General features: G+C 33.8%; 1 protein-coding gene across 1 annotated transcript; it reads right to left on the bottom strand.

The window, feature by feature from the left end:
• Positions 1 to 12,039: 12,039 nt before the first annotated feature.
• LOC128200810 (uncharacterized) lies at positions 12,040 to 13,265 on the bottom strand. Its single transcript, XM_052895461.1, has 3 exons — positions 13,202 to 13,265; positions 12,756 to 12,914; positions 12,040 to 12,611 (listed from the first exon to the last, which is right to left on the bottom strand). Exons 1-3 carry the CDS (start codon positions 13,263 to 13,265, stop codon positions 12,040 to 12,042), a joined length of 795 nt encoding a protein of 264 aa, XP_052751421.1.
• Positions 13,266 to 14,345: the final 1,080 nt, after the last annotated feature.

The following is a 14,345-nucleotide window of genomic DNA, read 5'->3' as shown; positions in this document are numbered from 1 at the left end:
TTTTTTTTTCAATAAACTGCTTTCTATTTGTAAGCCAATTCGAAATTTAAATAAAACCTTTTGTTAGTTACCCTCTTGGTAGCCACGTTTCGAAGTAAAAAGTCATTCCATTTTTAAATTACCTACAGGACAAATATAAGTTTACATATTAATTTATCTCGAAGAAGATTGTCAAAATAATACTCACATTTCCAAACATGTTTGAGAAAATAAATTTCTGTTTATTTGAATTTATTTAAATACTTCATTGGTGTTATAATGATGATAAATATGGAGTCATAGTTATGTTTATGCGACAGTGCGATAAAGAACTTGCTTGTTTATTAAGAATTTTCATAATTGTTAATTTACCACTGCACTTACTAGAATAATTTGGCGCACGACCATTTTTGTCACTGGCAATATACATATGTGTCTACCAATCTCCTCGTCTCAATCAACCCGCGACAATGAGTACTGACTATTTTTGATCACAGCAAACGCTTTAAGTCCGCTATTATTAATCGTATGCTTGAATGATATAATTTATATATTTTTTTTATACAACTTAGAATGGCACACAAAGTGGTAACCGTCGCCTATAGACATGAGCAGTACCATAGCCATAACAGAGTATACTGTTTCGCTCTACTATCCCCCATGCGCTGCCATTCCTGAGGACTCAATTGTTATTCCTCTGTACCCTGTAAATTCACGCCACATCCCACCATTCAAACTGAAACACAACCATGCAAACACAACTGCTTTACGGTTGAAACACGAATGAGACAAAGGTACCCAAGCAAACGACTTTTGTTCAAAGTCCCCCTCTGGTAAAACCGAAATATGAAACCAACACTAGAGTAAAATGAATCGATTGTAAAATAAATCGTAAATACAGTTCAAAATTGGCAAAGTGATCGCGTAATCGAGTCGCGTACTCGCAGAAATATTCAGACGTGGAGTTTCTCACTCCATTCTTTTCAAAGTCACTTAAAAAGTACCGAAGATTGACGGTAGAACATAAGTTCATTTGAACAGTGATCTTTCCGGATATTTTTCTTAATAACGTACCAACAGCTTTGTTACGAGGTCGCACTTAGTATTCTGTCTGCGGATCGTTAAATAGTGCTACCACGTAATATTAAATGTACGTAAAATAATATGAGCGGTTTACTTCGACTTTAGGTCGATAATGGAATTATAAATTGACTTTTACGCATCGACGTCGAGTTGTCGAACAATCGACATATCGAGTACGAGTCGAGATTCTATTGCATCATCTAATCGACTACCAGATGGTGGCTTTGTACAAAAGTCGTTTGATTATATACGTCTGTACCATTCGTGTTTCTGACGTGAAGCAGTTGTGTTTGCGTGGCTGTGTTTCGGTTTGAAGGGTGGGATATGGCAGTGAATTTACAGGGTACAGAGGAATAACATCTTAGTCCTCAAGAATGACAAGGCATGAAGAATATCATGGGCGAAACAGTATATTTATTTCCATGTCTAGTATTGCTTTTCAACAGATTGGCTCTCAGTTTGTTTGCCAATCTAAGTTGCATAAAACAATTCATTTACCCATATAATTCCACTGTGGGCAAAAGGTTGCCCCATTTGTTTCCCAAACATTCCAATTATGAGCTATTTCGAACTAGTCCCTTTACATATAATAAAACTGTAACTGGTCGCTGTCTGTACATGGAAGATATGTAAGAAAAACTATTATAGGGGGGCTTTATGAACGCAATAGAACCCAAAACAGTGACTTTTAGAATTTTTGTCTGTTTGCCTGTACCTTTGTGCACGATAATCTCAGAAACAGCTTAACCGATTTGTATTCGAATATCACAAATACGTTGCAGTTTATTCCACTTGATATTTAGTGTTTGTTTTATTTCAATCGGTTCATAAGTAAAAAAGTTGTATCAATTTAAAGAACACCCGTACGAAATCGGGGCAGGTTGCTAGTGATAAATAAGGCAATAAATATTTTATAAACTACATATTACTTCTGTCCAGTTCAGCAAGAAGATTCTATCATCTGGAAAATATATATTATCCAATCATACAAGAAATAACAATACAATAAGTATATTTTTAAAGTAATTAGTTAGTTAAACCTTACTTAGTTAATCCTCCACTAGATGGAGTGACGACTTCGAATGTTTTTTTTTTATACAACTTAGAATGGCAAACAAGCTGACGGCCCACCTGGAATGTGTTTCGCCCATGATACCTCCCATGCGTTGCCATATATATATATATATATAGTTATTATACAGTTATAAATATATAATTGAAATGAACTATTCAATTGAATAAATGAAATATTAATTTAATGGATTGTTTTTAATGATAATATATAATAGTTTATATTAATTTGCAATTAGCGTAATGCCAAGTGTCTAAATAGTTATTTCCTTTATAAAATACAATACATTGTGCAATAGATTTATGTTAATGATGCTACAACGCTTAATAACATTAATGCATAATAATCGCACGTAAAACAACACGGCTCCCGCCGTGCACACAGTGTAAGCTGCGAAGGATTTGTTCCACTTACCTCCAAATATAATTCGACGATAAATTAAATGTTAACGACCCGATTAAGAGGGTTCATACCGAGGCTCACAAAAGTTATAATTCTATGATTAACACGTTAGCTCCCACGATTTCACACGGTAGTTCAGTATCAGAGCACTTTTTAAATAATCAATTTGAATTTTGAAAATACTCGTAGTTTTGACTTGGCCACTTCAATCAGCTTCAGTTTGGTCTAATTTCTTTTAAAACGAAAAATTACGATATATTTACAGTACATTGTAAATAACAACCAGTGGTCTAACGTCGTTGGCGTGCCCCTAATTCTAATGCAATCGGCATGAGAATTGAATCAAGACGCATTGGACGTCTGGACGTGTCCATTAGGCGACTGGTAGGAAAAAGTTAAAAAACTCTTACCTGTAAAAGCTGTTGGTACAGGATAATAAAATGGAGTAGTTTGTGTGAACGACAATAAATTAAATTAACAACTTTCCGAACCCTGCAGTAAATTTTAAAAAATACTACTTAAAAGTGCTTTTAAATAAATCTAGATGATTACAATTTGAATTAAAAAAAAAATACATTATCTGTAAAACAAAAAGATAGCTCCTTGAATATTCTCCTAAATATAGGACCAATAAGATAATTGCATAATCAATTCAATATTAAATTAAAAAAATAGTTTTAGATCAAATGTTTTTTTTGTTTGTAAGAGAAAATTTGCAAGTTGACCTTGATTTTGTAGCGGTTTAATGGTTTACCTCGCCTTCCAAAGGTTGCGGTTTCGACCCCTACACAATACAAATATTTGTATTCACGCCCACGAGTTTATTTGTTTTTATTAATCCCAGACTTAGATTATATAGATAGAGTATCGAGTGTCAATAATAACAGATTTTGTTTTACAAAAACAAACCCACGTACATATTTTTTTAACCAAACCAACAAGAGACCTTTTCAATATTGTCAATCATTTGATTGAAAAATACCCAGATCAGGTCTACTTATACATACAGTTAGAATTGGAACTGTTTTAGTTAATTTTAAACTTTCACATTGTTTACATATATTTTAAACACACTGTCGAGGCTTAACGTAATGTAAAATTTTTACAAGTAACCAGTACCTCCATACCTGCTTCTCTATTGCAGACGTTTCGTCCTGGATTGCACAACGTCGTGGCCATGTACTATTCATCTGCAAAATTTTTCCATCACATTAAGACCCAATAATGTATTTAAAATATGGGACTATTTTTTCTAATATAAATTATATGTATATATTATATTATTTACAATATACAAATATTAATTAAAATGGTGCTTTAACCTGTGAATAGACTTAAAACATATTTTAAGTCCATTCTCAAATATAAATCAAAGGAATCGATGAATATAAGCAACATCATTGATGAATCATTATCATATATTTTCCTTCTTATTTTAAATATACTGGTAAATATTCTGGATCTTTTCAACTACCTTACAAAATAAATTTCTCCTACATACTTAATAATAACTGCACGTTCTAGTATCCCGATTTATAAAAGAGTTGACCTATTTTTGAAAAGCCTTTGTCTAAATATTATATATACGAGTATAATGTAATGTCTGTGATTTTCCCATGCATACATACCTATTGTACAAACGCTATTATTTTTAAATGGGTGATAATGATATGATAACCCCGCCTGCGCTATCGGTATACACTGGCGGGGCACCAGTGAGAGGTGATAAGTGAAGATGAAAGCAGGTTAGTTAGCCCATCGTAACAAATTCAGTAATGAATCAATCACAATGGTTTCCAGGGGGTACCACGTGGCGGTCGACCTGACAGGGTATATTGCTACTAATTTTATTTATTTATTTACTTTTTTATAGGGACTATTTGACCCCATTACTAACAATCCCTTTCCCCCCGACGAACGCTACCAGAGGAAGACATTGTACAAAAGTCGTTTGCTTGGGTACCTCTGTCCCATTCGTCTTTCAACCATAAAGCAGTTGTGTATGCATGGCTGTGTTTCAGTTTGAAGGATGGGATATGGCGTGAATTTACAGGGTACAGAGGCATAACACCTGAGTCCTCAGGAATGGCAACGCATGGGGGGTATTATGGGCGAAACAGTATACTCTGTTATGTCCATAGTACTGCTCATGTCTATCGGCGACGGTTGTAACTTTCCATCAAGTTGGCCATTAGCTTGTTTGTCATTCTAAGTTGTATAAAAAAAAAACGCTATTCAGCTTGCGAGTAGATGGCGCTGTGCGATTGCCAAAGCAATTATTTTATAGGTGCAAATGTAATTAGAACTAAACGAAATAAACCTAATAGCGGCAAACAGCGTTATCACAACACTAGTAAAGTGTCATAAACGGAGCGGTGGGCTTACCGTCAACGCTTCATTATTACGATTCGATACTAGTTCATAAAATCGAAACCTTTAGCGTCTCTTTTAACGAAGTGTTCTCACCAGAGGGAGACTTTGTACAAAAGTCGTTCGCATAAATACCTCTAAGCAGCAGTTGTGCTTGCATGGCTATGGCATGGTTTCAGTTTGAAGGGTGAGATAATATGGCAATTTAGTTGTCGTCAGGAATGGCAACGAATGCGGGGCGTCATGGGCGTAATAGTGTATTCTGTAATTTCCAATGTGCTGATAAATTAATCATTAGTTATTTTTTCAAAAAATCATTTTGTCTGAAGTTACGTAATTTTTTTACAAATAAAGCGTTAAATTAAATTGAGTATTGGAAATATTTTGTTAATAATCATCAATACCTACATATAATAAAATCGTAACTGGTCGCTGTCTGTACATGGAAGATATGTAAGAAAAACTATTATAGGGAGCCTTTATGAACGCAACAGAACCCAAAACAATGATTTTTAGAACTTTTATCTGTTTGTATGTATGTCTATACGTTTGTACACGTTAATCTCAGAAACAGCTAAATCGATTTGAATGCGATTTTTACTCATACGTTGCGATTTGCTCTACTTAATATTTAGTGTTTGTTTTATTTCAATCGGTTTGTAAATAAAAAAGTTATATCAATCTAAAGAATTACATATAAAATGCTATAAAAAGCTTATAGGCTACATTGTAAAGTGTCACCCATAATATATACGTTAATTTATATATACGTTAATCATTAGAACAAAAGTCGTTTAGTAATAGATAGATAGATACTCTTTATTGTTTCCTCCAAAAGATTACAATAGTAAACTTATTATAAATATAAATAATTACAAGAAATAATCACAATGAGAGAACAATGGGCGACCTTATCGCTAATAATTTTTTTTTCCAATAAAAGGAATCGTAATTTAATTTGAAAAGAATTCAGATCATGTGTATAGTGCGACGGTTACCACTTTCCATCAGGTGGACCGTCAGTAAAAAAGCTGAATATTTTCCAAAACAACATAAACGTTCATATTTACACGGCGCATCCAACACGTGCGAACAACTTCAATTTAATTTTAAGTATTTTAAAAAAATCCTATTTACTTTTCCCAGTGGCTAGCAAAAGCAGCAAGCGTTTATATAAGCACGGTTACTTTATAGAAAAAAAAAAAAAACAGGAATGAGACAGAGGTACCCGTGCGAACGACTTTTTACAAAATCCTCATTTAATTACGATCATAAATTACGGTACACGTTTTTCTAAATTTTTTTTTTATACCACAAAAGTGGCAGACGAGCGTACGGCCCGTCTAATGGTAAACGGTCATTGAAGCCTTGTATTACATGCGCATATTTTTTTTTATACAACTTAGAATGGCAAACAAGCTGACGGTCCACCTGATGGAAAGTGGTAACCGTGGCCTATAGACATGAGCAGTACCGTGCACATAACAGAGTATACTGTTTCGCCCATGATACACCCATGCGTTGCCATTTCTGAGGACTCAGATGTTATTCCTCTGTACCCTGTAAATTCACGCCATATCCCACCCTTCAAACCGAAACACAGCCATGCAAACACAACTACTTCACGTTAGAAACACGAATGGGGCAGAGGTACCCAAGCAATCGACTTTTGTACAAAGTCTCCCTCTGGAATACCCTGAATAATCTTCAATTACAGCCTTCTTGAAAAACCCCACATATATATAAGCTTCTAAGGAAGACCTCGGCACTCCCTGCCGGCACTCCCTCATTCCACTGCCTGATTGTTCACGAGAGGAAACTCTTCTGAACCGCACTGTACGCAACCATTAAAGTTCTAGCATGTGAAGATGAATTTCCATTATTTTCTTATTCGTTTTTTATTTCGTATACATTTAGAAACGTGGCAAAAAAAAGTAATCGATAGTTTTCCTAGTAGCAAAAATAAAGTATACCCCAACTATTATAGAAACATGATAATAGCCAGGCCCTTTTTTTAACTAAGAAAAGCAAATATATATTTACCAGAGGGAGACTTTGTACAAAAGTCGATTGCTTGGGTACCTCTGTCACATTCGTGTTTCAACCGTGAAGCAGTTGTGTTTGCATGGTTGTGTTTCGGTTTTAAGGGTGGGATATGGCGTGAATTTACTGAGTACAGAGGAATAACACCTGAGTCCTCAGGAATGGCAACGCATGGGGGGTATCGTGGGCGAAACAGTATACTCGGTTATGTCCATGGTACTGCTCATGTCTATAGGCGACGGTTAGCACTTTCCATCAGGTGGGTCGTCAGCTTATTTGCCATTCTAAGTAGTATAAAAAAAATAAAAAATAAAGTATCAGTCGCCTCTACGGTTAGATCTCTCGTTTCGTCCAGATCGATCCGTTTCATTCGCACCCCGAACACTGGTATCCTTATTTATTTTATTCCCTGTTCAATCGCATCAAGGAAAAAAATAAAATTTGTTGCATATACTTAAGATCAGAATAAATTATAATTTGAAAAAGTTGTTTAATTAAACCCAATGTCGCTTTAAGGAAATTTATTTATAATGGAATTTATACTTTTATTAATTTCCATTTTTCCCATAAGGTTGTCTGGGAAATGATGTTTTTAACATTAAATCTGCCTTTTAAATAAACTCAAATGAAGTTATTAATAATTTTTTTTAATTAAGCCAAGCAAAGGGAAGATTTGTAAATTTTAACAAGTCTCTTATTGTATTTTATTTTAATTTTAAGGGTTTTTGCCTTCTTCAGGTATATCAGTCCTATCGTACCCTGAACAGATTTTTTAAATAAAGCTTTATCTACTTTCCCTAGACGCGGAAAGAGAAGAGAGGGCATCAATAATTTACAGAGATGTACAAAAAGTTCTGATTTGAGTTCAGCTAACATATATTGAATAAGACCAATATTTAATTTATTTATATTAAAATGGTGCATGAATTTTTCTCTTTCTTTCACTATATAATACTCTAACACTATGTGTTACACATCATCGACGGTATCACAAACTAGACAATAAGGTTACCAGGGATTTCCCATCATATGTGCATTTTTTTTTAATGGATAATGACCAGATCGTAGTCGAACAGCTAATTTAATATTATATCTATTAATTTTGGTTTCACAAAACCAAGGAATGTGTGAAGATTCAGCCTCAGAATAATTTTATACCAAATACCATTTTCTTTTGTAGTTTTGTTAAAATATTACATTCATCTTATGGGGATGTTGGTGGTGGAATGGTTTAACACACCGTCTCACTTCTTAATCGTTTTGAACTCGAGTCTAGTCTAGAGAATAAACATTTCTGTTCTAATATTTATTTATACTTTATTATACATACTAATAATACATAAAACTATTACAGAGGTAATCAAATGTACAAAGGCGATCTTAATTCTCTTTTAGCAAACCCAAAGTGGAAATTAGTAATAATAAATACGATTAGATTACAGAAATTTGTACAATTGTCACTTAAACACTTTTTAAGGAATTTTAGTCTAAATTTTGAATCCCAAAATCTGAGAACTGGAAGCTTAAGCGTTAAGATTCATATAGTTACAACAAGCAAAGAAAACCAAAGACTAGACTAAGCTGGTATATAATATGATTAACTAAACTTTATTAACTTATTGGATTTATATGTAGAAGCATAAAAACAAACAAAACAGTATACACATTAATAGCACTCTTCCTCTCACTTTAAACATACACACAGTCACACTGTTCACCTTCTCACACACCACACACTGAACGTTACAGATTTAAAAATTTATTTAACTGTAATTTTCTAGTTAAACAATAATTTCTTTTTTTTTTCCTTATTTATCATCATGTTTATTATGTTTGTAGCTTAATATTGTTAGTTCTGCATCTACAAATACAAAGTTAGTTCTTGTGTGTTGGAAGGAACTGGCTTACAAGGCACAGGTTACCCTAATTTGTAAGCTAGGGCAAGAAACATGTAACTGTGTAACCCTGTATTTGTTAATAAAGTTTATTATTATTATTATTACAAATGCACAATCTTTCGCATTAAATATTAATACGAGAAAAAATTAAATAATCTTTAATAACTAGAAGTTATTTCCATTTGTTAATGGATGTATAAATTAGGTAGAGACCTGGCCACAGCTGCGCGGCGCGGCCGTGAGACCATCAGATTGCCTTGTTCACATTTAATGATCCTTATTTTCTTTTCTGTGTTCTCTTATTAATCAATTTGAAGTTTTATTAATAATTTGGTATAATAAATTAATTAATCATCAGCGTAGTCGTGAATATATGGAAACAGTGTAAAATTTATCCAGCTAAATACCAGAGTCTCCTTCGTGTTTCGGCTGACAACATCGGATGATGCATTCATTTGAGTTAGTACTGTACTTTACTTTAGTACTACTACTTTTTTAGTACTAGTACTTTTTAAAAAGTTGATAAAGCAACATTTATTAAATAAGCAAAAATTTGGATTAGTCGCCTGGTAGCGTCTGCTTTTAACATAATTACTGTGGTGAATTATTATTTGTATATGTTAAATATTATGTTTAATTAATTAGTGAAATATATTATTTATATAAGTATATCATCTATATAAGTATGTATCTATATAATATAATTTTACCTTTTGCTATTAAATTGGTTACACAGGTTACACTCTGGGTTTGTTACACGCGTCCGTGTAGCTTTACTTCAGGTTGCAGCTGAAAATCAGTGCTTTGCTTTTAAGCAAAAGTATCACTGAGCTGTAGCCTTTTTGGGTCACTGCGACACACCTGGTGAAAACATATCTCCAATATTCATTTTTTGTTTTATATGTTGTTTTATATTTGAAAAAATGTAAATAATCAGATTGTATCATTTTATTTATTAATTTACGTGTGTCATAAATGGCTCAAATAAAGTGTTTATCTATCTATCTATCTATTTATCTACTGTGAAATTGCAAATTTGATATGCAAGCATATAAAGTATCTATATAAATGGCTTTGTATAAAATCGCCGCAATAAAGAGCTTTTAGTATGTGGTTCCTACAGGCCATCCCTTCCATTCCCGTGGGTGTTGTAAGAGGCGGCTAAGGGAACTTAATGATCGAGGGATGAACAGCAGCGTCCTTCTTGAAACATCGCCAAGACCTAATTCAGGTATATATCCATAGTTTACAGTCGTTGCGATTATAATTTACTTTTAATTAATTACGAGTCTTTACATTTTTATATAATACGTATAAACTATTGTTATATTATTAAACTATACAATAATTTAATTAATACCAATTTAAATTATTTTTATTATAAAATCTTTTGTCGTGAGGTATTGCAGTGAGGAATACTGAACAATACAATACGATTACTTATATATATATATCAATATAGTAATACCATATATATATATATATATATATATATATATATATATATATATATATATATATATATATATATATATATATATTACTTAAAGTTGTCCATAGCAGGAACGTATTCGGTATCAGAGAAATGGTAACATCACACGCGATGAGAAATCATAATTACTCAGCCTTTAGTTTCTAGCTCCTCTAATCTATGCCAGGACAGACGGCCAGTATAAATATTGCGGGGGGAAAGGGATTGTTAGTAATTAGGTTAAATAGCCCCATTACTAGCAATATACCCTGTCAGGTCGACCTCCACGTGGTTCCCCCTAGAAACCATCGTGACTAATTCTAATTGAATTCATCAGGATAGGCTAACTGACCTGATTTCATCCTCATCAATTATCAATCACTGGTGCCCCGCCAGTGTATACCGATAGCATGGGTGGGGTTACCATACCATTATCATCCATTAAAAAAAATATATATTAATATTGCAACTGCATTATATAGACATTGCTATAAATTACCCATCTCTACTTACAGCCTTATTCCGAACAATAAATACCCTATCTCAGTAAAAACTAAACACTCTGAAATATTATATTTTATATTCCAGAAACTTCGCCCAATAGACGAATAGATGAAACTCACTCAATTTTATATTAATAAATGTTAATACAAGCAAATCACGTACCGAGGCATCGATACGCTCCGAATTAGTGAATAACTACCAGTCACCGCTGAGATCAATAGGGGCTTAATAACAAATTCGGTACCTTCAGTGCCATCGGTGAATGGAGCGCAGATTTCGGGTTGGTGCGCATTTGTATTGTAGTTTGCTTTCTTGTAAAGCCAATGATGGTAACTGAAAGGTCATTCTCCAAAGACGAAGGTCAATTTACATAAAGTTTTGGTTTTGGGATGGTGGTTTTGGGAGAGATCAGAATGATCTGTCATTTATATTGTAATAAATGAAAAAAGGTAAATAAAAAATATAATAAAAAAAAGTAAAAATTATAAATTATATCATTTCTAAATGTATTGATTTACTAATTAAGAGGTAAACGAACATGCAGCTCACCTGATGGTAAGTGACTACCGCTGCCAGTGACGTAGCTAGGTAACCAAAGGCCCTGTGACAAAAAAGGGGAGTTCCCCGCAAATTTCAAAAATGTTCGAGACTTGTTGGGGATTCCCCTGTAAATTTTTAAATCAGTTGTCATTATCAAAGTCGCGTTCTTGGAATCTGGTTTATTTGTTCAACTTATAGTTTGTAAGTTTGAGTCCGAGGGGCCCCCTGAATTTAAGGGTCCAAGCTCTCCAGTAGCTACGCCCCTGACGTCCGCCCATGATCACCCGCTACACCATAGGCATTGCAGGTGTGCTGCAGGCCTTTGTTGTGAAGTGAATTGCGCTGCGAACTGATGCGTGTAACAATGACTGACGTACTTACGTATAGCAAGTAGACTTCCTTACAAATGGCGTACGCTATCTTATTTAAACTTATTTTTTAATCACTCTCTTTTTTATTTTTTTGAAACTAGCGATTCGCTTTAGCCTCGCATCTAAATAAAAAATAATATATAGCGAAAGTTATTCGTTGTAAAATAGTTTACAAACTACACGTACGTATTACAAACAAATAAACACACAAATCAGATCTTTAATAAATAAACTCAAAAACTATTTTAGAGGCTTTTTTAAATTATATCACCTATAGTAAGTTGAATTATCAACGAATAATATTCGCTATAATGTTACATAGTCGTCGACAACTTCGAGCATAGCGTTCTCAATTATATCCGGTATAGGTGTGACATGGACGTTAGACATGATTTCAATCTTGTTCGTGTTCATCCTAAAGCCTTCTATTGAACATTCTATTGAACATTCTATTGAACCTTCTATTGAACATTCTATTAAACCTTCTATTGAACCTTCTATTGAACCTTCTATTGAACCTTCTATTGAACCTTCTATTGAACCTTCTATTGAACCTTCTATTGAACATTCTATTGAATATTCTATTGAACTTTCTATTGAACCTTCTATTGAACATTCTATTGAAGCTTCTATTGAACATTCTATTGAAGCTTCTATTGAACATTCTATTGAACCTTCTATTGAACCTTCTATTGAACCTTCTATTGAACCTTCTTCTGAACATTCTATTGAACCTTCTATTGAACATTCTATTGAACCTTCTATTGAACCTTCTATTGAACCTTCTATTGAACCTTCTATTGAACCCTCTATTGAACCTTCTATTGAACCTTCTATTGAACCTTCTATTGAACATTCTATTGAACCTTCTATTGAACCTTCTATTGAACCTTCTATTTAACCTTCTATTGAACCTTCTATTGAACCTTCTTTTGAACCTTCTTTTGAACGTTCTATTGACCCTTCTATTGAACCTTCTATTGAACATTCTATTGAACGTTCTATTTAACCTTCTATTTAACCTTCTATTGAACCTTCCATTAAACCTTCTATTGAACCTTCTATTGAACCTTCTATTGAACCTTCTATTGAACCTTCTATTGAACCTTCTATTGAACCTTCTATTGAACCTTCTATTGAACCTTCTATTGAACCTTCTATTGAACCTTCTATTGAACATTCTATTGAAGATTCTATTGAACCTTCTATTTAACCTTCTATTTAACCTTCTATTGAACCTTCCATTGAACCTTCTATTGAACCTTCTATTGAACATTCTATTGAACACTATCGAGGTCATTGAGCATAGTATTTAAGTCCTCCAGGGATTCCGGCATGATTACTATATTATCGGCAAATCTAAGGTGAGTGATGTATTCGCCATTGATGTTTATACTATATGTTTTCCAATCCTAAAGGTTTGAAACTCCCAATGTAGATGTGAAGAGTTTTGGAAACACGATGTCACCCTGTCTTGCTCCTTTCTGCACTGGGTTGGGTTTCGTACTCTGGTTCTGTACTCGGATAGACATCGTAGCCTTACTGTACAAACACTTCAGCACTTCAATATACGTATAGTCAATCTGGCACCGCTGGACGGACTGTACCGCCCATGTCTCGACGGAATCAAAAGCTTTCTCCTTATAATAAATTTTATTAAAGTAACTCTATTGCTTACTAGCTTTCGGCCACTAGCTCGTACGCTTGCACTACAGTAGGAAAACCAATTTGATTACTTCTAGAAAGCGTATCAAGACAAAATACATATATACTAGAATTTAAGTTAGAACTTTAGAAACTCAACTATGATAAACGCATCCGATTTGATACAGTACTTTTTGTGTTTTTTTTTTTACTCTTTTATTAATTTTATTTTGTATATTTTATTTTGTATTCTTTTGCCATTCCTGAGAACTCAGGTGTTATTCCTTTGTACCCTGTAAATTCACTGTTATATCCCAGCCTTCAAACCCAAACACAGTCAAACAAACACAACTGCTGGAGGGGAAAAGGGATTGTTAGTAATGGGGATCGGTAGCCTCATTGTTAGCAATAAATCCTGTTAGGTCGACCTCCTCGCGGTTCCCCTTAGAAACCATCGTGCCCAGTTCCAAGTAAATTTATTGCAATGGGCTAACAGACCTGCCATTTTATCTTCACCTATCATTCTTCACTGGTGCCCGCCAGCATATACTGTTAGCAAGGGCAAGGTTACTATTCCATTATCATCCATTTTAAAAAAAACACAACTGCTTCACGTTTGAAACACGAATAAGACAAAGGTGCCCAAGCAAACGATTTTTGTATAAAGTCTCTGGTAATTTATAATTTATGTAAATATTTATTTTAACTTCTATTTTGCACTACTACTGCCCACTCACTACTTCCTATGCCACTGTGTTAGGTTGACTGGAAGAAATCTCTTATAGAGATAAGTTCGCCTTTGCTAACATTGTTATTAACTTATTGTTGTTACTGTATGTTTTAGTGCAATAAAGAATATATATATATTAACATAAGAATACTTACAAATGCAATGCCCACACAAAGAGTTCCAGCTCAGTAAGTCTATTATTCTACATTGAGTGGAGCGAGTCCTCGCCGATCGGAGT

Source organism: Galleria mellonella, unplaced genomic scaffold, assembly GCF_026898425.1.
Source record: "Galleria mellonella isolate WM207_F2 unplaced genomic scaffold, CSIRO_AGI_GalMel_v1 utg28, whole genome shotgun sequence".
Lineage (NCBI taxonomy): Eukaryota > Metazoa > Arthropoda > Insecta > Lepidoptera > Pyralidae > Galleria > Galleria mellonella.
This window is presented reverse-complemented; position numbering and strand designations above follow the sequence as displayed.